The sequence below is a fragment of the Heliangelus exortis genome, chromosome 2 (assembly GCF_036169615.1).
Source record: "Heliangelus exortis chromosome 2, bHelExo1.hap1, whole genome shotgun sequence".
In the NCBI taxonomy this organism is placed as follows: domain Eukaryota; kingdom Metazoa; phylum Chordata; class Aves; order Apodiformes; family Trochilidae; genus Heliangelus; species Heliangelus exortis.
The window spans coordinates 109,057,721-109,083,462 of record NC_092423.1 but is presented as its reverse complement, the minus strand read 5'-3'; the positions used below and the strand labels follow the sequence as shown (position 1 = coordinate 109,083,462).

At 41.2% G+C, this 25,742-nt stretch overlaps 1 protein-coding gene across 4 annotated transcripts in view; it reads right to left on the bottom strand.

The window, feature by feature from the left end:
- SPIDR (scaffold protein involved in DNA repair) overlaps window positions 1-22,505 on the bottom strand; it is a 199,435-nt gene extending 176,930 nt beyond the window's left edge. For 2 of the 4 annotated variants that reach the window (XM_071737505.1, XM_071737506.1), the window contains exons 1-5: window positions 22,377-22,504; window positions 14,922-15,077; window positions 13,831-13,909; window positions 12,188-12,373; window positions 9,380-9,537 (exon numbers count right to left, since the gene is read on the bottom strand). In XM_071737505.1, the coding sequence (XP_071593606.1) occupies window positions 9,380-9,537; window positions 12,188-12,373; window positions 13,831-13,909; window positions 14,922-15,077; window positions 22,377-22,391 (594 nt within the window). In that variant the 5' untranslated portion in view covers window positions 22,392-22,504. Of the gene's footprint in view, window positions 1-9,379; window positions 9,538-12,187; window positions 12,374-13,830; window positions 13,910-14,921; window positions 15,078-22,376 lie in introns of all 4 variants that reach the window. The other 2 variants (XR_011724532.1, XM_071737507.1) reach the window with 2 other exon arrangements.
- Between the last annotated feature and the right edge of the window lie 3,237 nt (window positions 22,506-25,742).

Here is a 25,742-nt window from a genome sequence, read left to right as displayed (position 1 = left end):
GACAGAGTGGGAGGAGAAGGACTGAGACTGAGTCAAAAAGTATGCCACCATGCTGGGATGGAGCAGTGAATCAACAGCCAGGTGCAACAGATTCTTCATGTGTCCAAGATGTGGGAATAACAAAGTGGGGCTGAAGCAGTGAGTAGTGGCAGATATTGTATGAAATAAAGACTTCCAAGCATATTTCTAGAGACCAAGGACAAAGACAACACCATCAAGTAGCCAAGGCTGCTGCCTTGGTCTGAACAGGAATAGCAATACACTACAGATTTAAAAAAAAAACAAAACAAACAAACAAACAAAAAAAAAAAAAAAAAAAACAACAACAACAAAAAAACAAAAAACAAAAACCCAGAAGAAAACAAAAAGCAGGGGAGCAGAGTGGTAAGCAGCTGGCATACACATGAGAGTGTGCTAACAGATTCCTGCAGAGCAGGCAAAATCTTCTTTAACATGTTACAGTTACGGAGTTTGAGCCCATTGCTACAGATTGTCTCCCCAGAAAGGGTTAACAAGTCACCACAATTATTAGTCTGGAATGTAAGTGTCCTGATAACAAAAGAACTGTAAAGCTGAATAGTCATCTACAGATGATTCAGAAGTTTGTATAGAAACTGTTTATCACAAAGCAAGAGCAACAAAACATGCCACAGACCCTGCCAAACTGGATATGAGAGACATTAGGATTTCACCCCACCCTAGTGCCATCTCAGTGTCCCCAGTAAAGTCAACTCCCCCATCCAAAAAAAGTTCCCACCTCCAAATTTCTTAAGGTTTATTATAAACATTCTCAGTTCTAGTACATTTGTCCTGCCCCCATTTGCTTCTGTCTCATCTCTCCAACACATTTCCACATTGTGATGGGAGCCAGGAACAAATATCCTATTCCCCATATTATACCACCAAACTGCATTCTTGCCAAGCAAAAGATACAGTGGTGTGACATAAAAAAAAAAAAAAAAAAAAAATCCAAGAAACTAAACACCCACAAAGCTGCTTTCTTCCATGTGAGATAAAAACAAGGACAAATACACAAGAGACTCATCTGTTAAACAAGAGAAACAATGGAAAAGCCTCAAGTTTTTTAAATAACCCTGAAGTTAGCTTAAAACAGTTTCTAAACTTTGGCTTTCCTGTGTTTTCCAAGGTATTCTAAACTTATTTCCAGATCTTCACAATTCAGTAGATTCTACAAAGAGCCAGTATACACTAGCCCTTGCCACCAAAGGAACAGCTCTGCTTTGATGAAGTGACAGTAAACTCATAAGAAGATAGAGCCTAAATACAGTATAATTAAATAATTTTGTACATTTCATGCTTTACTTGTTCTCCCATGAACTTGATAACCTTTAGAAATTCTAATATCTTACTTTCACTTCGTAGCCATTCTATAAGCAGTATTTCAAATGCATTTTTGTCTTACTCCTACTGCTGCCACAACCCCCTGACTAGTAAGGCTCACCTGTGAAAAGATGCAAGCTGCCACTGCACTAGGTACCTTAGTAGGACAAGAAATGCTCTTTTCATCACTGGATGCAACAAACATGTCTGGCAGTAAAAAAAAGAAGACTTGCCTGATGGGTGACAGAATCATCCACTTAAAAGAGCATAAGGTTATTTTTAAAACAAAGTGAAAACCTACAAGAACATTAAACCAAAGGCTTTTTGAAAACTCAAGCCATTAGCCAATCTACTCTGTTCAGGTCTCTTTCCAGAACCACAGTATCAATGAAGCACATTTATCAGAAAAAGAAATTAAGACTGGTCCTACGTATTCCACTAAAACTTCTGCCATTTCCTTCAAAAAGGACTTGAAACAAATTCAAACCAATCCTTCTATCTGGCCTGAGGAGTCCTGAGATAAATCTTTAGGAAGTTTGGAAGACAAAGTTAGACAAAGTTAAGAGTGAGTATAGAGGGTGAAGATGATCATAGGGCTGGACCACCTCTCCAACAAAGACAGGCTGAGAGAGCTGGGGTTGTTCAGTCTGGAGAAGAGAAGGCTACAGGGAAACCTTACAACAGCTTTCCAGTACCTGAAGGGGGCTACAGGAAAGATGGGGAGGGACTTTTTACAGAGGCCTGTAGCAATAGGATGAGGGGGAATGGCTTTCAACTGGAAGAGAGAAGATTCAGGACAGACATTAGGAAGAAATTCATTACTGTGAGGATGGTGAGACCCTGGAATGGGCCTGGAGAAATTGTGGCTGCCCCCTCTCTGGCTGGGTGTTCAGGGCCAGGTTGGATGGGGCTTTGAGCCACAAGGTCTAGTGGGAGGTGTCCCTGCCCATGGCAGGGGCGTTTGAACTAGATGATCTTTAATGCTACTTCCAACACAGACTCTTCTAACGATGTCCTCACTGCTCTCTGCAGAGCACAAACCTATTAGCAAATCATCCATTATGACAAACAACAGAGAGCCTCATTCGAAGAAGGGGAACAAGGAAAACAAAAGCCTTCCACTTCCTGTTAATGCTGCTAACTCCTTTGGCTTTATCCCATCACTCCTTTCAGAGGCAAGCACTGCCCCCCTGCAGACATCTTGTGCTGTAGCACCAGGCAGGCCACCAATGGGAGACAGATGAGACTCTTTCTTTACTTCACCTCTTGACACGGAGGTGAAGGCCCTGACAAGGCAAACATGGATTGCTTTGCTTCTCTCTCAGTACTCCTGAAGACCTCTGTGGTGCTGTGAAGACAGCCACACTGCTGAGAGGTGCCAGGCTTGAGGAAACACAGATGCCTCCTGTGGCATGTCATCCCTAGAAAACTTGAATCTTGTTTAAAACACCAGGCACAGGAGGGAAGGAGCGGGGGAAGACAGCAAAGAGAAGCATTTGATACATGGTTGCCAAGACTGCAGTGCTGTCAGCTGTCTTTAAAGTTGTTGCTCTCCAGAGCTGAGGAAGAAAGAATACAGGGCTCATCTGATGTCTTAAGCTAAACAAAGCAGAGGGGCTGGATTAGCATGCACAAACAGCCCAGTGCTTGAAACAACATAAAAATACAGTCTGGGAATGACAGCACAAGGCAGGAAGGTCTAAAGTCTGTTTATGTAACTCCTGTAATCTATCAGATTTTGTACACCCAGCATGTGGTGCACATGGGTCTCATTTCCACTTGGTTCATGAAGCACCCAGGGAATTTCACAAACTAAGAGCAAAGAAGTGCAGCTGTCCCAGGGACACTCTGGATCCCTACAAGAGCAGACACACATATATGCAAGCACCAATTTGAACTCTTGTCTCAGAATTACAAAGAAGAGTCATTCCAAAATACTTTAAACCTCAAAGCAAGTAACATCTGAATCAGTTAGGCATTAATTGAACTAGTATCTTCGATCCCGATTTAAAATTAGTGGGGTGATTGCTTAACTGAAGACTTAAGAAAAGCTAATTGTAATACAAATAGCCATAGCTCCCCAGAGACATGCTGTTTCCTATACCAATAATCTGGGCAATCATGGAAATAGAAAGCTGAGAAGGCAACTATTGTCTGTGACCAAGGAAACAAGCTTCAACACTTTATTTATGGATCAGAAGATGTAGAGACATCCTTGCAGGTGTAGCATAAGGCAGCTAGTGCAGAAGTTCAGTTTTGTCTAGTAATGCAGGTATAAATGATTCCACCTTGCTGATATGAAGATAAAAGACATCTGTTTCAGTACAACTATTGACTTGCAGTCTTTTGATTAATAGGACTTGTCTAAAAAGTCCACCAGAAGAGCCCTGCTAGAAGACACCAGTACTACCTGGAAAAGTTAGGTTCTAGTTTTTGGGGAGACAGTGGGGAGACAGTCAGGGAAGGAAGGAGGATGTTGTCCAGACTGGTTATGCTTTCTCCATCCTTATGTTTTTCAAGATCCAACTGGATAAAGCCCTAAGCAACCTCGTCTGACTTTACACCTGAGCCTTCTTTTTGCAGGTTTAATTGAAGATGTTTTGAAGTCCCTTCTGACCTGAATTATTCAATGAAGTACATATTTAGAAATTATAGTAAGCTTGTAGGTATTTTTGTATATATTCTAATAAGCTTCCTTTGGTAATGGACTGACAAAAATAAGTGCTTGCAATAACATGGTCGTATTATTACCCTTTATCAGTTAAGTCATCAGTCTGACACGATGACACAAATTCCATTTGCCATAATAATGATTCCCTACCTTGAGATAACCTATTTTAAATTCTGTTACACAACAATAGTTCTAGACTCAACTCTAATTACAAAGTCCGTGATTGTTACAATTACCACTATAATGGTTCAAGAGGGCAAGGACATAAAAGCAGGTCCAGAAATAGCAGCAAAATCTTGGCCTACTCACCTTTTAAGTGATATCTTCAGAACTTTACTAGGTATGTTGAATCCCCTTTGATGTAATACCACAGCACAGAGATTGGGTTGCTTTTTTAAAATTTAATTTAATTTAATTTAAATTTAAGACAGCAATAAATCCACGAACTACGCAAATGAGTGAACCTTTATTCTAACAGATGAGAAGGCCGTTGATAAAAGACAATATACCTGTATATACCTGTGCACAGGAAGGACTTCTCAAATAATGTATTCTTTACTCAGGGAAAACCCAAAAATTAACTGTTTGCACAGCATTACAACAACTTTTGCAAAAGACTCAACGTGATCCCACGAGATCTCCTGCTGTCAGCACACACAGACAGCAGCACAGCAGAGAGCTGAGAACACAGTGGGGATCCATTTAACAGAGATTTGAAATATATAACATATGGAAATTTGATTTTTCAGTTGTCTGCCATCATACAGCAAAATACTTTGGGAATATTACTGTTCTATACATGTTTAAAGGAAACAAGCTGTTAATCCTGTGGGTTTTTAATGAATTTTCAGCCAAATTAGCAGATAAAATCAGCAGACAAGCTTATTAGCATGCTCTGTGATAAAAAGGATCTGCTATAACCAGTTAAGCTTTTATTAATGCTGCATGGGAAGTAAAGAAGTCTATCTAATTGCTACACATTAGCAATATAAAGGGCAAAAAAATTATCCTCACACCATTTCAGAATAAATCTCACTTGCCTCGCATATAAAGCAAGCAAATCTGGCTACTCATTAGAAAATGATAAGTAGATGTAATACACAGGACAGAAAGAAAAGACCATACTGTGTACAATTCCAAAATGATACATGCAATAGAAACTCTGGTATATTTTAAGGGATTAAGTTACAGAAAGTGTTTTAAGGCGGGATCTGATTATGGGAGATGACATTACTCAGGTCCAGAGAAAGTTCCCAGTCTAGGAGGCAATAAGGCAGGAGACACAGATTCACCTACAAGAGCACTAGATTTCATTTACTCACTAGCATTAAAAAATTTAGAAGTTGAAAATAATTCAGAGATGACTACTTTGTATAGAATACGGAACTTCAGCTCATGAGACAAGGTCTCTGAAAAAAGTCAGGCAAAAAGTAGAGATTACCAATGCATAAAAATGTGTTAAATCAATTTTGAGGTGATTCCATGGTGCTCTTCTGGAAAGCAGGTAAACTGAAAAATTAACATTAATGGTTAATTTTTATTTTAGCACCAGCCTCCAAGAAGAAGATAAACTAGGCATCTACCACAGGCAACTGAAAGCTGAGAAAGTTTCAGAATAAAAACATCTGGGATCAAACCTTTCCAGATCTTTGTCTTGCATTACTTTAAGCAAAAGTCCAACCAGTTATAGGTCAAAGGAAAGTTAACAACTAAAGAGTAACTCTCCCATACCCTAAAAATATACAAAGGAAAGTAAAGCATGACCATGTCATATCTTGCATGCGTTTTCTTCAAAAATTGTGAACTGAACCGAAACCAAAAATTAGCTAACAGCTGCTCACCACAAGACCAGCTTCAGCTTGCCTTCCTCATTATCCCCTGTCAAGCAGCTCTACACATCAGAGGTGGATGGTTGATAGGAAAGACACAGCAGAAGGACTTAGCGCATAAACTCAACCAGGACTGCAGCTCTACACCCTACAGATAAGGAACAGTTTTACCATCATAACAAAACAATATATGAAGTCGTGTTATGTAGCTAATTATCACTAAATAGAAGTAAGTTTCAAATTAGATTTACTGGTACATAAGGGGATAAAAAAAAAAAAAAGATGTAAAGTTACTAATCTTTTAAGATTTCCCATTAGAAACACTCCTAGCATAGGGAAATGCTACCATAAAGATATTTTGGCAGTAATCCTAAGCCTCCAGAACCTCTTGGTATTTGGCATATTTTTGAAGTGGGGTAAAATAAATTTCATGGTCTTTTGATTATCCACACACTGCATTAGGTTCCAGATATTTAGTAAATACCACAAAAATAATGATACGTCAACATTTGGCTTTTTTTCCTTCCTTCACCATGAAGTAGGCCACAAAAATTAACAGACGTTTTTAAAGAATAGTCATACAGCAAATGACCTCCTATAGTGAATGCTGCTTTTCTTTTCTCTCTTGGAAGCCTCTCAAACAGCTTGTCTCTAAATTTTTTCTAGGAAAGAACATATCCCAAGTAAAGCAAAACAAAGACTGCAACAGGCACAGCAATCACTAGGGATTTACCCTCTTGCATGCACCAAATTCCCATTAGAAAGTTTAGTGGTGAGGCTGACCACCCATGACAATTCCCACTACACAGCACTCCAACTGGGAGAGTGAAATCTGCAAAGGCATCCTTATATTCACAATGTAGTCATGCCTTTTATAGTGGCATAATTATTCTGGTTAGGGTTAAAAGCTTTTTACTACAGCAGTACAACTACAGTTGCATATGAAAAAGCCATCTCATGAACACTTTTTACTAATACAGATGTGTCTCATAACATTTATCCAACTCTTTATCAACATGGTAAGTCATGCTGCTATAACAAAAGCAGATCAACTTGACTGCTTGCAAAAATCCCAGGTTTATGAAGACTGTGTTGTCTATTCTGACACTGTCACTCAGGACTCAGACTATTCTAAATCAATTCTTCAAAAACCTGAAAAATACTTGACTAACCCTTGCTGAGCTGCTGTGAACAGAGGTCTCACATGCTGCCACAGCAGACAGCATGCTTCCATGTGTGATGTCCAGAGAGTACTGTGTCCAGCTCTGAGGTCCCCAACATAAGAGCATGGAGCTCTTGGAGCAAGTCCAGAGGAAGGCTGGAGCACCTCTCCCATGACAACAGGCTGAGAGAGTTGGGCTTTGTCAGCCTGGAGAAGAGAAGGCCCCAGGGAGACCTTACAACAGCTTCCCAGTACCTGAAGGGGGCTACAGGAAAGCTTGGGGAGGGACTTTTTACAAGAGCCTGTAGCAATAGGATGAGGGGGAATGGCTTTCAACTGGAAGAAAGTAGATTCAGGCCAGGCATTAGGAAGAAATTCATTACTGTGAGGATAGTGAGACCCTGGAATGGGCTGCCCAGAGGAATTGTGGCTGCCCCCTCTCTGGCTGGGTGTTCAAGACCAGGCTGGATGGGTCTCTGAGCAATCTGTCTAGTGTGAGGTGTCCCTGCCCATGGGAGGCAGGGAGTTTGGAACTAAAAGATCTTTATGGTCACTTCCAGCCTAAGCCATTCCACGATTCACCCTCCAGCTGCAGCCAGGCAGCATCCTCTCTCCAACTATCAGCAGGAGGACCCTGTTGTGACACCCACCCACTGGGACACGGGGGACAGCAGAACTGTCACACTCCATTTTCATAGAATCATAGAATTGGCTGGGTTGGAAGGGACCTCAGAGATCATCAAGTCCAACCCTTGATCCACTACCGCTGCAGTTATTAGACCATGGCACTGAGTGCCACATCCAGTCTCTTTTTAAAAATCTCCAGGGAAGGAGAATCCACCACTTCCCTGGGCAGCTTGATCACCCTCTCAGTGAAGAAACTCTTTCTACAGAATCAATACATAATCGAAAGAAAGGCTTTAATCCTTTTCGGCAACAGCCTTCCTCGTCCGCGTTTCTAACGCCGTCCGAACCCTGGCCCATTCCCCGCCCGCTCCGCAGGGGGTGGCACAGCTCAGCCTGCGTGCCCGGGCCCCGCCGCCGACAGAGCCGCCGCCTGAGGGCCGCGGGAAGCGCTCACCGGGGCCGCGCAGCCCGGGCCTGCGGCGCCATCTGCCGGGGCTGCCCCGCCAGCGCCCGGAGCCGCCTGACGGAGCGGTGCCTTCAGCGGTCCGGTCCGCAGGAGGGACGGAGCGGATGCCCTCAGCGGCCCGATTGCCTCGGGCGGTGCCAGGGCTGCCCGAGCCAAGCTCCCCGGGCCCTCCCTTACGTCCAGCCGAGCCTCCCTTGCTGCCAGAGGGCTGACTGCTGCACCGCGCCCTCTCGCTGGGTTCTTCTGAGAAGGGTCCGGAACCCCCCTCGGTCTCCTCCAGACCCGACAAACCCAGCAAACCCAGCCTGCCCCCCAGGTGCCAGCCCAGCCTGCCCTCCAGCCCCCCGGTCGGCAGTCGTCTGTGCGCCAGCACCAGAAGCCGCGTTTTGATTAACTTTGTCAAGAGCTGTGTCACATCTCTGGTCTTAATACAACTAATTTCACTGTTAAGATACCAAATAAAGATCAAATTTTTTTTGTCTATTCTGAACTTGGCCTGCATTCTATATAAATAGTTACATTTTCCATAGTAAAAATAAAAATAAAATAAAATACTCTCAAATCTTTGCTGGTATGATTCAATATTTACTGCTGCCTCTTTCCTGAGGTCTTCAGTCCCTAATAATTAGTCCTTTATCTCATCATTGGTCTCAGAACACTCTAGTCAGGAAACCTAAATTTTATATAGTCAAGGTCTTAAAGTACTGAAGAGAAATAGCTAACAGCCTCACCACAGAACAGGAAATTTGGGTATCACCTTGCATCAGCCAGCCAGGGGCTGCAGAGAATCCCGATCACCGCATCTTTGGTAAGAAACATACCCACACAATCACCTTTTTGTACACACATTGAGATACAAGAAATTCCACCTGAATGTAAAACAAAAAAACCTCTTGAACTGCAAAAGGGTGACTGAGCACTGGCACAGGTTGCCCAGAGAAGTAGAGATGCTCAAAACCCAGCCAGACACACCCCAGACAAAACAGCTCCAGCTGACCCTGATTTGAGCAGAGGGGTTTGACTACAGGACCTCCAGAGGAGCCTGCCCACCTCAGCCACCCCATGGTTCAGTGTCCATGCTACTGAGCTCCATATGTGGGGCACTACTTACTTTTGAGGTTTGGCAGTCAGAGAAAATGCCTTGAAACTCTCTTATACAGAATTCCTTCTGGAGAGATGAAGTAAGCAAAACACTAATCTTCAAATTAAATGCAATCCAATATGAATACACTCCATAATTATACTAGAAACTTTTTTTTTTAAAACCTGAAACAGTTTCTTACCTTACAAAGTTCATCATTCTCCTCTTTGACAGGCTGGGAATTAAAATTTGTGCAGGAGTCTGAGTCTGATATCTCCAGTGAACCATCATCTTTTTCTGACCCATCACATCTATCAGTAGAATCACTATCCTTCTCCCAGTCAATGAACTCTGATTCACCTAAAATAAAAATATTTGTAGAAAGAATTCTTCTTAATTGCCATATATTATTCATAAACATGAAATCAAACAAAATAACTCTACAATTATCCCTCACATGGGAAGAAGTGCAAAAACTTAAATTTTACATAATGCTCAACTGATTTTTACATTTAACTATTTTGTGATCCCAATCCTTATAAAAGCTAAATCCTACTAGCAAACAGTAGAAGCTTCTGTGAGGAAAGATTGAAATATTTTTAATGCAATTTTTATAAGTACTGCCCATAGGGAGGCAGTATATTCACTGTTTTCTAGGTTAGTTATTATAACTTTTCCTAGGTTTTAGTTCCAGGGTTTTTTTTTTCCCGTTACACTGAATTTTCCAAGTGCATTTGTTCAGAATAAACCATTTTGAATAAATATTGCAGTGACCTGGAACAGATGAAAATCTGGTGTAAATTAACATCTGCAATAAGTGGTAACCCCCACGGAGAAATGTCCAAAACCACCACGGCCAAATACATGGGTCTGCAAATCACACCTCTAAGCACATCAGACAGAGGATTGTTTAGGATTAAATGAAGAGAAACAATCACAAGACATGAGTTTTTTACAAAACAAAATAAAATCAAACAAACAAAACCCACAACAAAATGGCAATAAACAAACCATCCTCATGAGCTGGTGGTGTTTAAGGCAACCCAAGAAGTCTGCTCACACCTCCAAGAATCTCCTGGGGGCAATGAAAGCCTGAGATGCCTTAGCAGCCCCACCACCCTTCAGGATCAAGTGCCACAAGGTACTGACAGGAAGAATTTCATAGCATTTTGTATAAATGAGCAGTGGAGCAGGAGGAATGAAGGCTTTTTTTGCCTTTTTCTTTTTCTTTTTTTTCTTTTTTTGTCTTCTTTCATAAATGTCACATTTCTGATACTGAAAGAGTCAGGTAGAGGAGAGGCAGCACCTGCAGGACAGTCCAGGAATCTGTACAGATCCATGAAACTGTGGCAGGGACTTCTGGACTTGGCAATGTTACTCTACTAAATCATCAATTTCTTTACAGAACTTCCAAACTCTGAAGTCACCCAGGACAAATAAACACACAGCTCTGCTGTTGGCTGCTTTTTCACATGTGTTTCTAACTACAAGAATGCTTCATCAGAAATTATAAATGCAGACACACCAGGTGGCACAAAGAGGTCTCTCTTGAAGCTGTGTCAAGCTGCATGCAACTTGTGACAGCAGGAAAAATTCCTTGAAACAATCTGACTGCCTCACATTTTATTATCTTGTCATGCTCACGTAATAACACTGTCTCAGAAGGTGAATTTCATGTCAATGGGTGTCAAGTTTAAAAATACTTTCTCAACTATTATTCCCATACTGTATCTATATAGAGATACATGTGTACAATTCTATAATTAGTGTATATGATTATTACTTTTAAAAGTATGGAAATTACAGTTCTCTTCCTTCTCTACTGCCTTCAATAACTGCTTTCAGTATATTTTTGGGTTTAGAAGAAATACCAGAAATTACTGGACTTCTTCAGTACCTTCAAGCAGATATATAATGCCTCAGACTTTCTTCATTTACACAGAGAAACCAAATTTTGCTCTCCTAGAAAAGTAAAAATAAGTCTGTGCATTGTCCCTTAAAAACTAGATAATTAAAGATTAAAACATGCAAGATATACTTGCAGGAAACAAGTGCAATAGAATTATATTAATAGCAGGTTAGAAAGACCACCGGTGAGTAGTGCATTGCAGTCTATAAATGGACAGTCCTTCCATTTAAAAAATAAGGATAGAAAAGCACTAGGAATTAGATAAGATGAGCACCAGATATATCAATGACAATGTTAAATCAATGACAAAAATGTGGGTGCAAGAATCAACTCACAGCCATGTCTGAGGGCTTTGCCAGACATCCAGGATGTAAACTCTACCTGTGACACATCAGATCTAGCTGAAGTATTACAAAGCTAACCTGATTTATTTTTTTGCAAGTAGACACATTGAAAATACTCCCTAACAAATTCTAATGCAAATTAAACACATCCTATTTAACACATTTAATGGTGTGCACAAGTCTTCTGTTTTCAGTCCACTTTTTAATCACTTTCTCTCTGCTCTGTCATCCCTCTCTCCATGAATTAGAAAGTGAGTGCTAAGAACAACTCATGGCTGTTCATACCATACAGCCTATACTATAGGGGAGACAGGGAATACTGTGCACTGAAATAAAAACCCACATACAAACCATGGTGCTGTCTGCAGCTGCAAAGTCTGCCACATCTAGTCAGTCAATGCAGACAGCAGTATCACCAGCAGAGCAGAGTGGGCAGAGGAAGCTGTTCACAACCTCAGTGTCTGTACCACAGCACAGAGGAGGAAACAGTACAAATAAACTTTAATATATTGAAACGAGCTGACATACTTTACTCAATGTACAACCTGGCCAACTATGTTTCTTTAATACAAGGTTTTAATTATTTGTACATGTTTTATTCTAACGGTCCAGATGAAATTGATGAAAAAAATACCAACTAATTTAACTGGAATAGGACTAGATCATGTCATTTTGTCAGAATGACCTCAAAGAATTTTCATTACAGCAAGTGAAGCTGACAAAACATTTCCTGACCAATCTGCTTGTTTCAACTTACCTTCACTACTACTGTCCTCGAACAATAAATCATGTATGCTAGGTGACCTCTCTGTTTTGGAAGTCTGATGGTTTTTGCTCTGTGGCCTTGGAAACAATGTTTTATTTCCATCATCTGAAAAATCGCTGCCACTAGAGGTCCATATTATGTCCTCAGCCTCCTCAGAGCCTGCAGCAGCAGCAGATTCTATTAAAAAGAATTGTAAAGTGTTAGATTGTTACACAAATATGATCTTGTAAAATTTAAAAATTGTTAAAGATTAAAATATACCTTTTTTGAATTGGAAGAAAACCACAAAACAGTTCTGTCACCAGGGATCAGAGATTAATACTGGAGCACTAACTCACACTTATTTCTTACACTATTTTCATTTTGGTTCTCTCTGATGAATACTAACACTTCATGTTATACAATGAGCCTATCAATCATTCCTTCAGCAGAGTGAGGGCAAGCAATGAGTGTCTGACATGAAGCGTCCACATCTGCCCTTTCAAAACAGTAAGTGGTTTAAATACAAACTGTCCTTAGAATTTTGGGTTTGGGATTTCTCTGACTTTCTACAACGAAGAGCAAATGAAAAGAAGTATGCCATCAGTAGAGATGACTTTCCAGTTTTGTCCTGAGAGAAAAAACTTTTGAACTTTTCAAGAGTAATGAAAAAGTGCTGTTGAATTTTTGAAGTGAGACAGCTACATTCAAAATACCTTTCTTCACCGTTTTCAATGATGAAAGCAAGAACAAAAGCTTTAATACTGAGCAGTGGAACACATAGAATTAGCAGTCATAGGAAGAAAGGATTTTCTACTTCCTATACCTACTTAAATTTTTTAGGCAAATGGGAAGATAAACAGTTACTGACAATTTGGAAACAGGAGGGAGAGCCCTCAGAGAAACAGACACATATCTTGCGACACAGAGGTTTTTCTGAGAAATCTGGAAAATCATAATTTTGAACCCCAAAAGGTAGAGGAAAGATGCCCAGTAGGTCACTTACTGAACTCCAACAGAGGCAACACAGCTGCTGGAACAAGTAGAAATAAAAGCACAAAAGAAGCCAGTTCTTTCCCTTTCTTTACTTTCCTCTGGACTCAAAAAGGGAAAGAACTGGATGGAGTTGATAAGTCCTCCTCCTCATCTTTATTATGCCTCAAGTTCTCTTTTTATCACAGAATTAAACAGACTCTGAAAGCAGAAGGCTCACAAAATTCTGGTTTTCTACCTCTTGGTGACACTTAAAAACATGTTTTCTCTCATGAGTGCTTGTCTGTCTCCAGCAGAAGAGAGAATAATTTCACCTTCTGTCTATACAACTAAGGGTAATTTTTTTTTCATTCCATCCATTAAAAATTTGAAGAATTTATATATCCTGTATAGAACACACACTATACAGAGCATCAGTGGTGCTTCCTTCACCTGTTCATGAGCAATACTTGAAATGCCTGCTGCTTTCCAGAATGTATTTCTGGCACTCCAGGTGAAAAGAGGAGCCCAGTAATAATTCCATCATGACTGTGTCTCTTATCAATATGAACTTCTGACTACAAAAACAAGAAAGCAACCAGTATATTGAGCCAACATCTACCTTGATAAAGGGCAAAACAAAGTGACAATCTTCTGACAACATTAACACAGAATAGTTATACCTGCTGCACTTTCAGCAGAACTGAACAGTGGTCCAAGATGCTTCTTAGTCCTGGATTTCTTATCTGTAGGTCTCAGGGACTATATGAAGAAGAGGCAGAGAAATATTTAATCACCAAGGCTTTGAAGGCAATTTTAATATATAGTTGTTATTCACCCACCACACCTTAGGATAAATAATTTGAAATTGTTCTACTATCTTCAACTAGACTGTGATATATTAAATGAGGTAATATAGCACGATAACAGTAATGTAAAAGCTGAATTTTTATTGCTTTGGAAAATATAAACTTACCGTGACTATGAAAGGAATTGCATATGACCTTACAGAGAACAAGAGCCAGTATTTTTGGCATGAAAATGTCAATGTGGGCAGGAAGAGCACTGCTTAACGAAGTATGTGACCTATTCAAACATTACAGAAAGAGGCACTCAGTGGCCTCTGATTTTATTAAAACCCACAAGATATGCCACACTGCAGTACCAGAAGGAATAAAAAAGCAGCTTTGTTGAAGATGATTTTCAGCACAAAGCACTTCTCACTCAGAGCTGACTATCTCTGTTCATGACCAACAAGACCACCAAACAGACCAAAAATTACACAGAATTTGATATATTATCCAAAAGAGTATCTGCACCAAGATCCACAAATGAAAGGTCATCTAAAAAGCAGGATTTTCTCCAATGAATGAGGTGTTGTAAACATACTCTTTAGATCTAGCAAAAAAACCTTCAGATGGAAACCAGAGTCTTTTTGTTCCATATGTTTTAGGAATTGCACTATTGCATCCCAAAAGTAAATTTACTTTTGTATCCCTCAGTATATTACTGAAATTTTCCAAGGGGCAAGTGCCCCTTGGAACATTAATATATTAATGTATATATGCTCAGAAAATTACACTAACAAGTTAAGACAATGCCCTTATGTAACCTTGCATTCCATTTTTGTCTGCTTTGAGAGTTAGGACAATATGCTGTTAACTGGGAAACAGCACAAAAAGGGCAACATCTTATAATTCAGTCAACCATGGATACTGGTTTAACTGTCAGCTTGCATCTCTTTCTTACACCATTAAATAAGCCAGCATTTTACCTCCAGCACTGAAGTGCTCTGGAAACCATCCCCACACCTAAGCCACGCATTGGAAATCGAAGTAGCAGCCACTGATGTCCTCACATTTGATTTTTTCAGCTGCAGGGGTGTCTCATCTGGGAAGGGTGTGCATTCTGCATTCCAAAATCGCTTCCGCTATGAGGAAAGACAAAGCCATTTCAAACAACCTGTACACATATTCTTCTCAAGTGAAATTTACTTTATCTACCTCGCCTCTTTTGCTGAATACTTACAAATATAAATTTTTAATGAGCTGGGGAAAAAGTCTCGAACACTTGCAACCATTTCTTATGCAACGCCATATTACAACTCCAATGTCTTGGGTAAAATTAATTTTTTATAAGTACACTACTTTATGTTAATCTAAGTTACATCTGTAGTACACATTAGCTGCACAGTGAAGCTGAAAATACTATCCTGAAAAGGAACAGCTCAGTAAAATACGTTTTAACTAAATACTTCCTTCAAACTTGCATTTCATCTGATTGAATTCTGTGTTATGGAGGAGGTCAAACTAGATAATCACTACCCAACACTTCATTAAAACCCAACCAACCAAAAAAACCCAGACTCTAACAGCTTTAAGATTCACATTTGTTTTCACAACCATTTCCCTTGCATGGGATGCTGGAAGCCATTTGGCCTATTAGATAAGCCACAAAACAGGATGCTGACTAGCACCCAGTGCTAATTTCATGCAATAGATTTTAATGTCTGAGAAGAGGTGAAGCTGAGAGAATTGTGTGGTATCATACCCAAAGTTTTTGTTAAAATCATACACCAGCCTGTCCATACAAGTTGATCTTAAGCACAATAAGCATCTTGGCCACTCTACTACTGAAAGTCATCTTACATGTTGGCTGTACTATCTGCCTCAATGTCTTTCTTCTTTTGATATACTTTCTCTCAAGCAACTACAGTTCCTACCTGTATTTAAAAATCACTCCAACAACACATTAATCCATACGTAAATTTTCACACAGGCTGCACAACCAGAATTGTAACATAAAATTGTGAACCATGAAACATGGAAAAAAAAAAATGTGCCTGGCAACTTATGTCTATTTTGTAACTGGTAATTATTTAATTTTGTTTCCTGTAGACTTTTTGAGTGCTCTCTAGAACAAATACATTCCAAAGCATATGGTGAGCAGCATCTTGGTTCATCCCTCCACTCAGCCAGTCCTAACGCTGTGTGGTGAGAAGACAGGGCTAAACAAGCAGACAAGTAAAACAAGGGCTTTTGCAGTTTACTCTGATGGCAGCTGACCTTGCTAAGAGCCTTTCCTAAAATTGCTTGGAGTATATACATTGCAAAGTAGCTACAAGAGGTCCTCATCACCAAAGTCAGCATATCTCCATAACTGCTCCCACTGATGCATAAATGAGAAGAAGTACAACCTTGAATCTGTGGTAGTGAATAAGGAAATTCACTTTAATAAGGGCATGATGTCAAGTAAGGAGTCTATGGCAATTTAAACAAGGGTTAACATTATTATACACTGCTTTTGCTGGTCAATTGAAAGCAAAAACGTGCAAAAAGTGAAAAAGCCACAAAAAATGCACAAAGAGTTGCATAAAACAGTGTTCACAATATACTTCTATTTTAGGAAGACTAATAAACATAGAACTAGAGAACTGCTCTCTGTTAAGTTTCTCATCCATGTTATTATTATAATAATTAAATTTCCTGACAGAGAGAATCTCTGTTTCTCCATGCCCTGTAATGCCAACAGAGCAAACAAAGAGTACAACATAAGAGGCAGGGGACAAACAGCAGAATGTGGCAGCTGAGGTGTGGCCAGTGGTGCACAGCTGTCAAGATTTGGGAAGGGAAGGGAACACCATATCAAAATGGGCAGTTTAAAAGCTACATTTAAAGCTCCCCTCCCTAAGTAAGAAGAATCAGGGTGCATATAGAAAGGGAACTGTTACAGTTGACAAAATGAAAAACGAAACAAAACAAAAAAACCACCAAAACAGACTCGTATGAATAAAAAAAAAAAATATCTGGTTTTATGCTTAGATGGTGCAGATGGTTATGCTTATATTTGATTGTTAGACTGCAATGTGAAGTGGCACTGGGAGTGACTTTTAAACAGCTGGAATATTCCTTCAGAGAAACTAGAGAATCATGGCCGTGACAGGCAAAAAGGGATTTTAATAGTTAATGACTGTTACAAACAAAAGACTATTATTTAATCCACTACTTTGCCAGCCTGGACAGAAGACAGAGCTGCTCAGGTAATTCAGAGCAGCACTACAGGGATGTCTCAGTGCAGGTCGTCTCATTACAAACCAGAAGCAACTGGAGTCCCCTCTCCCTGGTTCTTCCTGACCACTGGGCACTCACCAGGCTCCATGCAGGCATAGTGACAAGGAACCAAACCAGCAGGAATCTCCTTTGGGAAGAAGCACTAGTGATCTGCAGCTGGTGGAGCAGCAGAAGAAAGGATACAAGGACTAGTGGGACTACTCCAGCAGCTGCTTGACACCATGTCAGCTTAATCACAACCTGGAGAGCAATCAGGTGACAGCTCAGGTTCGCTGTCTCTTTGTCTAACCACACACATGGCACCCCCAACATAGGAAGATCTGAGAGTTTCTGATACCACTATACAGAAATTTATAGTCCCTGTAATCACTGAGAAAAAGAGGAAACTGTTCCTGAAGAAACAGATCAAGAAAGTGAAGAAATAAAGCCTCTACAGAAGATGTTCTTTAGCTACTGCAAATGTCTGGCAGCTCTATTTGGAAGCAACAGAAAGAAAAGAACTTACAATTATTGATACTGACAACAGTGATTAACAGCTCCTTCGTACCACCTTCAACATCCTACACCAGAAAGAAATTTTCAATCAAAAAACACTGAAAAAACAAACCCTAAAGACAGCTCCTCTCATCCAGAAGTCCTTGACAATTCAAATACCTCCATATAAATATCTGATGAAAACTGAAATTGGACACCACAGGTTCAATCCACAGTTACTGAGGGGAGAGTTTGGCACAGAAGCACTGCAAGCATCCATGTATGTTTATGGGTGCATGTATACACACACCAAACATTTTTTAAAGAAAAATCTGCCATGTGAAAAGTATACAAGATCAACATGCATAACGTAATGTTGATGTGCATGTATAAATGCAGAGGACACAAATGTACTTTTATTAAAAATCTGTACAAATATTGTGTGCAACTGAAAAAGAGGTACACATATACATGGATAAGAAGTTACAGAACGCAATTCAGAAGAAAAATTGTCAAGGACACAAATGACACCAGAGGGTTCCTTGTGGACAAAGACTGCAACCCAAAGAATAGAAGGGAAACACAGTGACTTCACTATCCCCACTCTTTTAGAGCCAACATGCTTCAAATTACAAAAGCTCTACAGTAGCAGAGAAATCAGATGCAAAGGAAGCAGCAGGGCCACAGCATGGGGATGGGTGCCAGCAAGCTGGGAGCAGCCCTTTGGGGCCTCCATTGGGCTCTCTGTCCTTCAGGCATAGGGGGACAGTGCCAGGGAGGACACCATCACCCTTCTCCTGCAGAACAGGAGCTCCCCAGCACCCTGGCACAGAAGTCTGGTGCCCAAGGACCTCTGCTGCAGGAGCACAGTGGCTGGCATGCAGAAATGCAGTGTTTTAAAAGCTCTTTGCTTCTGCTCCTGCCAGCTTCAAGGCAACAGAGAAAATAATATTTTAAGAAACTCGTTTCTCTCGGGAATATATATTTAAAATGAAGCTAATCTGAAGGCCATGCTGTTCCCAAAGAAATGCTGCGACAACAGTGATTTCTCTTAATCTCATCACAAGGCTAATCATAATCTTTTCCCTCTGACATAAAAATGGGGCACACAAAAAAATATCTTTTGTAAGTTATTAGCACTACGCATCACATGTCTACAAACAAGATATCAGCCTTAAAAAATAAATATCACTGAATCAGGCTTATAAGAGCTAGATCAAATAGACCTGGCATATCATAAAAATCAAGACTTATTACAAAACAAAGAGTCAGGAAAAGCATCTTGCAGATTGCATAGAAGGGCCAAAGATGAAATATGACCTCTGAAATTCTGAGTCAAAGAAGGGGAAACTAGGATGGCTACCACAAGCAGAAATTGTCTGTTGACCTCTGTTTATGAGAGCATTAGACTTTGTCTCAGGAGCAGTCTCTTTTAAAGAAGAGAAAAACACAAAATTACTCCGTCTGGGGTCAGTGGAATTAGGATCAGGACCCCCATGTAAAAGGCATGGTAAGCAATCCTTCCCCCATAACTCCTTTAGTTATTTCCAGTGGGATAAACGTAAGCCAGCCTGCATGGGTGCAGGCATGAGGAAAAGGGAGACATACTCGGAAAATTCAATAAATATTCATAATGATTATGCAACAGACTACTAAAAGTATGGGGCCGGGGGGGGTGGGGGGGGGGGGGGAGTTGGATTTGATTTTTACATAGATGGTTCTATCTATAACATCTCCACTCAACCAATCTATATTGTTACTGACGCCAAATATTTGTCACCCAGAAGCACCCTACACAAAGTCACTGGGAACACATGTTTCAAGACTATCAACTACACAGCCCTCTACATTCCAGACAATGCCACTGTCTTGGGGCTGTTCCAAAAAAAAAAAAACCAACAAAACAACACAACACATAAGCCCCTGGAAAACATGACTCAATAAATTATCTACCTCTAATGCAAGTGATATATTATCTACCTCAAATACAAGTGACATTTCTTTGATGCTTCAGCTTCTCTACCGCAAAAAGCAACATAACCTGAAGAATAAAAATAATAATTTTTTATTTGCTACTGACACGCAAATCTAGAAGTTGGTCCCATCCCATAAGCATCATTCAAAAGTATTCAAATACAATTATTGCATTCTTCCCAAACACAGAGCAGAACAAACAATAAAAGTGCCAAAAATTGCAGCTCTAGTTGCCAGAGACTTTTCTTGTTTCTTTAAAAAAAACTTCTGAAGGGAACAATCACACAGAAATACCCAACACTGACCACAGCCATTCTCATATTCTTCCTTTGTCCTCATGGCCCTCATATAAAAGTATTCACAAACAAAAAAGGAGTTTTAGCCTTCAAAAGCCCAATTTTAAGACAGCTCAAAACTGAATTTGACAACAAATATCTCAGTTTCAGCAAAAGTCAGTATTCACACTGCTGAGCTCCTTAAAGTGTAATTACTGTTTTTATTGGCTGGATTGAAAGAGAAGTTTTAATTCAATATTAAAACATCTTCACATTTTAAACCCTCAAGCGAGGATTTAAATAGAGGTTGCAGAATTAAAACCACAGTCTGTATTTTCTTTTTCAAGCCAAGATTTTTTTTTATTATTCCTGTGAAAAGCAGTATGCAAATGTTCCAAAGATGATTAACAAGTATACATGATTCTAAGAAAGTACATAATGAAATCATATCACTTGTGAAAAAATCTAAGCTGCATGACCATGGTCACAATGACCTAACATACTTCTTACACACTGTCAGCACTTATGTGGGAAAGAAGAAAAAAAACCAACAAAAAAACTTCCACCCAGAAAATACTTTTATTATTACTGATGTGTGAGACTGGCATTTTTAAACCAGTGCTTTCACCTTTCTTAGTGTTCATGATTCTTACTACTCTTAATGAAAAGCTATTCTCATTGACTGATATACAGATGTAACATTTTGAACAATGTAACATCTGAACAATATAGCATTTGAACATGAGGATTTTTTGTTAACCTCTTATGAGTATAAATTACTATATGCTTACATTGCAAATAAAAAGAACTCTTGAAATAAGAATAATATTGAAATGTACATTGTATTAGTAACTGGTGCCAATAGGTTACTTAGACAGAAATCTGAAAGCTCTCAAAATGGTTAAATTGAAGTATTTTAAAAAAGCTTTCACAGGAGTAAATTATCCATATGCTTAGGATACAATAACAGTATCATACCTTCTTGTTATGTACCAGGTTGGTTTGTTTTTTTAAATGGCTTAATTAACAGCAAGTGGAGAGGGCTGCTGTCTTTTTATTTGACAAGGATAGTTTCATTGACACGGTAATGAGGAACATTGTATTTGTCTGCATAAGGAACTACTCTTACCAAAAGCTGTCCCTGCACTGCAAACAGATGGTTTAATCTTAGCAGTTGAGGTGTGCACTTTTTCACTAGTCAAGGACTTAAAATATTTTAGAGGAAAATATGCGCAGGGTCAGTTGTTGACATTTTCTTCCACAAAAATTATTTTACATTTGTGGTCATATCTAAAAATTGGTGTAGAATATTCCCATCATTTTATCCATATGCAAAACGGAAAACAAAATGCTTTAAAATCCTGACCTCTCACTTAAACTGTATTTGTGTTTACCCAGCAATCAACGCCTCTTGCCGTCTGTCTTTCAGCGGTACCTCAATATTAGCATAAGCACCGAAAACCAGAGACAGCATCCGAACCACTGGCCCGCAGGTACCACCAAATCCACCACGCAAACTACCAGAGACTGAAAAAAAAAAAAAAAAAAAAAAGAAAAAAAGAAAGAGGGGAAAAAAAAAAAAAGGGGGAAGCTTCTCCATCTATTTCCACTCATGCCCAAAGAAGCTAAGCTACTCAAAAGAATATCAAGCAATTTTGCCAAGTCTATTTTCCTCTAATAGTTTTGCACTTTTTTCCCTGACTGTCATCTGATAAAAAAACCAAAAAACCCGAGTTACACTTTCCGCTCGGTACCGCTGTTCTCCCACCGTGTCGCGATGAAGACAAGGTCAAAAGTTGCGCAATGAGATCCACCAGGGACGCGCTGAGGGGCCCGTCCTCCCGCCCCCTGCTCCCACACAGCGTGGGTGCTGACACACAACCCCTGCATTGGGACCAGCCGGACCGAACATTCCTTCTCCAGCCGCCCGCGGGGCCCCGGACCCGGGTCCTGCCCAGGGGCGGGAGCCTCCGGGCCCTTTGCATAGTTCGGCGGCCCCAGCCCCCGCCTCGGGGAGCAAGGGATCACCCGCTGCCGGGACCACCCTCCCCGCCGGGACCCAATGGGTTTGTTTCTCTTTCACAACTCCCTCCCCGGGTTTGGCTGGGACGGTGACCCAGGGCTCTGAGGGGAGACTGGGTCCGAGGGGAGACTGGGTCCGAGGGGAGACTGGGTCCGAGGGGGAAGCGGGCTCTCCGCTCCGCCTCCCCCACCGGGGCCAGCAGGCGCGGCGGGTGGCCGGGGCGGTCGGTGAGGGTGGCGGGAAGGTCGCCAGGAGCGCGGCCGGAGCTCGGCCCTAAGGATGGAAAGGTGGAGATATGGAAGGGGTGAGGAAGGCGGTCACCCACCCCACCGCACCCCAGCCGCCGGAGCCCCCTTCCCTTCTTTTCCATGCCCCGCTCCCTTTTCCCTGCCCCCTCCCGCGCACGCAGGTACCTTCCTACTGGGCATCGCCCCCTGACACGGCAGCCACGTCCTCGGTCACGTGGCGGGGGAGCCCCGGGGGGAGGGGGCGGGGCGAAGGGGAACCCCCTGCCCACTCCCCGCCCCTCCCTCCCTCCCCGGGCCGGCGGCTACACCCCCGCCCTTTCTTGCTTTGGCGCCGCCAGGAGCCGCCGCTCCTGATTGGGCGGGCGGGGCGGGACGCGGGAGATATCGATTGTGACGTCACAGGGGAAGGCATAAAGCCGGCCGAGGAGAGACGGACGGGAGGGGGGAGAAATGTTGCGGCGTGCGCATGCGCCCTGAGGGGAGGGCAGTTGGGTCCATGAGGAAATGGTGGTGGGCGTCGATTGCCCGCTGGTTTCACCGCCGCCGCGGCTCCGTGGGTCTTCGGCTTCTCCCTTCCTTCTCTCTTTGTGGGGTTCTGAGGCTGAGAAGGGCCGCTCGCCCTGACGGGCAGGCCCTCATCCACCTCCTCCTATCACGGCAGTCCTACAGGAGGCGTTAATGGGCTGCGCGCCTTTGCCTCCCGGCCCTGAACTGCGCAGGAGGCGCCCCGGTGGTGCAGGGGCACTCGGTACTGAGCGGTTCCGATGAGTGGTGGGACAGGCAGCGGGAGCCGTCGGGGGTTTCTCGGTGAGAAACGCCCTTGCGAACAGTGCGGCCTGGGCGGGTTTGGCCTCTGGCGGAGCTGGCAACGAGGAGGCTGCTGCGGCCTCTTTGGCGTCGGTCGTGGGCACTGGGTGACTTCGCAGCCCCGTTTTGGAAAGGGTCGGTGTGGAGAGCAGTGTTCCAATTGTGTTGTGGAAGGAGTTTTACGGCCTGCGTTGAGTGTGTGCATCCTCCATGATACCCGGGTTCATGCAGAGGTAAATCACAAATGAATGGTGCTGATAAAACAGCACAAGGAATTAAAAAAAGCACAGGGATACGAACACTGCCTCAGTATCCAAGCAAATAATGTTTATAAATACAAGACATTTTATGAAAAGTGTTTACTGTTAGTCATATTTTCAAATCGTTAAACAATAAATAAGCTGATAGATTTCCAGTCAAAAAGCATAATTGTCAGTGCCAAGAGCCTCAGAATTAAAACTGCTTTGAATAGCCCTTCTGTAAAATAAGAATTGCGGTGAACTGAAGGGGAAAAAAAGGCTGATGACCTTTGAAAATGTCTTCTTGATACAAGTGGAAACTGACAGAAAAGGGACAGATGCAGTATTTTTTATTGCTTTCTCTGTGTTCTTGAGAAGGTCACTTAGGTCATCAGTGCTGCTGCTAAACACAGTTAAGAACAATTACCTGTAAAATGAGATAATCATACCCTACAGATTGGTTAGAATCTGTAGAGCATATTCTGATGGAGGGTATTATATGACTGCATTTTTTATTATTAAAGCCTAATTACACATATCCATGTCTATACTTTACAGTTTGCTTGGTTTTTTCCAAGGCACCCTGTGGCCAACAGGCATCTCACATTCCCTCTATAAAACTGCCACTAATTAAAGTGCTTTTGCAAAGAAAGGAGAGCCAGAGAGACATCATCATCCAAACCTCACACTGTCTTTGATTGTTACATTCAAAACAGAGTTAAAAGCACTCTGTTCTCATCCTTCCAAAAATCTGCAGTATTTCTTCTGAAATTACCAGACTGACAAATTAATTCTATTATGTATCATCAAAGTGCTTTTCTTTTGATATTTGAAGAAGTATGTTACTGCACTATCCTGTTAAATAGTCTGTGTTAGAGCTAAACCACAGAAAAGTACCTGGACCACAGATACCTGATGTGCTTAGTCAGTCCATATTATTTTTTTCTGTACATAAACTCCTTCAGAGGATTCCAAGGTGCTTGCATCTGGGAGGACCTTGCCTCTGTAGAATACCAAGAAGGTGACCCAAGAAACAGATTTCCTTTGTTTTCATGTTCTTCACAAAGAAGTACTGAAATTATGTGGAAATAGAGGAAACAGGCCGTAAAGCCACCCTACTTATTAGGAATTAAAATAGAGCTGTGATTGTTTTTTAAAAATGTTTCTGTAGAGAAAGAATAATAGATGTTGAGGTTCTGTGGAGAAAGAATAATAGGTAACTGAGCTTCTTGAGAAAAGTGTAAGTTTCTGAAGACTTAAGGTGTTATTCTTTCAGGTTATTAAAAATTTCTGTGCAATTGTATTTGTGAAAGTTTTAATTAATGCAGTTTGCTACATAAGTGATGAAGAAGTGTTTTTTCAGCTACCCATACAAGTATATCTGTGTCATCTCAAGCTTAAATAATAGTGTGAGTCTGATGTTTCATCTGGCACACTGCGTGCTCACAACCAAAAATTTACTGCTGCTAAGGGAACATTAAGAAATTTTGTACTTTTTGTTGTATAAAAATTCTGGAAAAACAGACAATTCCTGTTAATAATAAAGCTGGAGTACATAAAAAGTGCACTTATTTGTCATTGGTTGCTGTTGATTGCACTGATGTTTGCCAAAGAAGCAAAATGTACAAATGAATCAAAAGATAAGGAGGCTTAAATTATTGAAGTTTGGATAGCTTGTTTATATTGATCAAATGTGCCTGCCCTTCATTCTAACATGGGTTTATGGATTCGTTTCCTTTTACAGAGCATAAAGTTACAACTCTAAAAGCTTTCCAGTGTAGAAAGCCCAGTACAGACAATGTCAAATTCAAGCATTGAGGAAGATTTTTGGTCTAAGTCATTTCCTAAATAAATTTTTTAAACTCACAAGCACCGCAGCCACTTAATTGGGATGAGCTAGAGGAGAAGAAAAAACTCATTTAAGTATTTTGAAATCTGTCTTCCAGGGTCAGCTGGGTTTTTGTGAACCTGACAGGCAAGAGGTGATCCTGGGCAAGCTTGCACACAGATCCCCAGCATAGATCCAAAACAGCATTTTCTTCTGCAGACTGTGTTTGATGACTCTAAGGTTTCCTAGGAAACGTCATAAAACACTTCAGACTTTTTAATCCCAAAGCTGCAGTGTCAGTTTCTGCTATAAATTAAGTTGCACCATTTCACAGTAGGATGCATGGCTATGCTAAGATGCAGACTTGTGGGAAAAAAAGAAAAAAAACCCTCAGGGAATGCCAGGTTTAAGTGAAGCAGAGTCAAGTTCTTACATTCATGCAAATTAAAAATTCATAGCTGATCATTTAAGAATCAAAAGCAAAAAATAAGTTTTAAATTAATCAACATACTCGGGGAGTGTCTTTTCACCAGCCCTTGCCTCTGGGCCAGAAAATTGCAAGGGCCTCCAGCCTCAGGGGCTTCTGCCAGCCAGCACAGGGTGGCACTGCACTGGGCCCAAGCATTCCAGAGTCCCACCACCAAACACTGCCTCTGG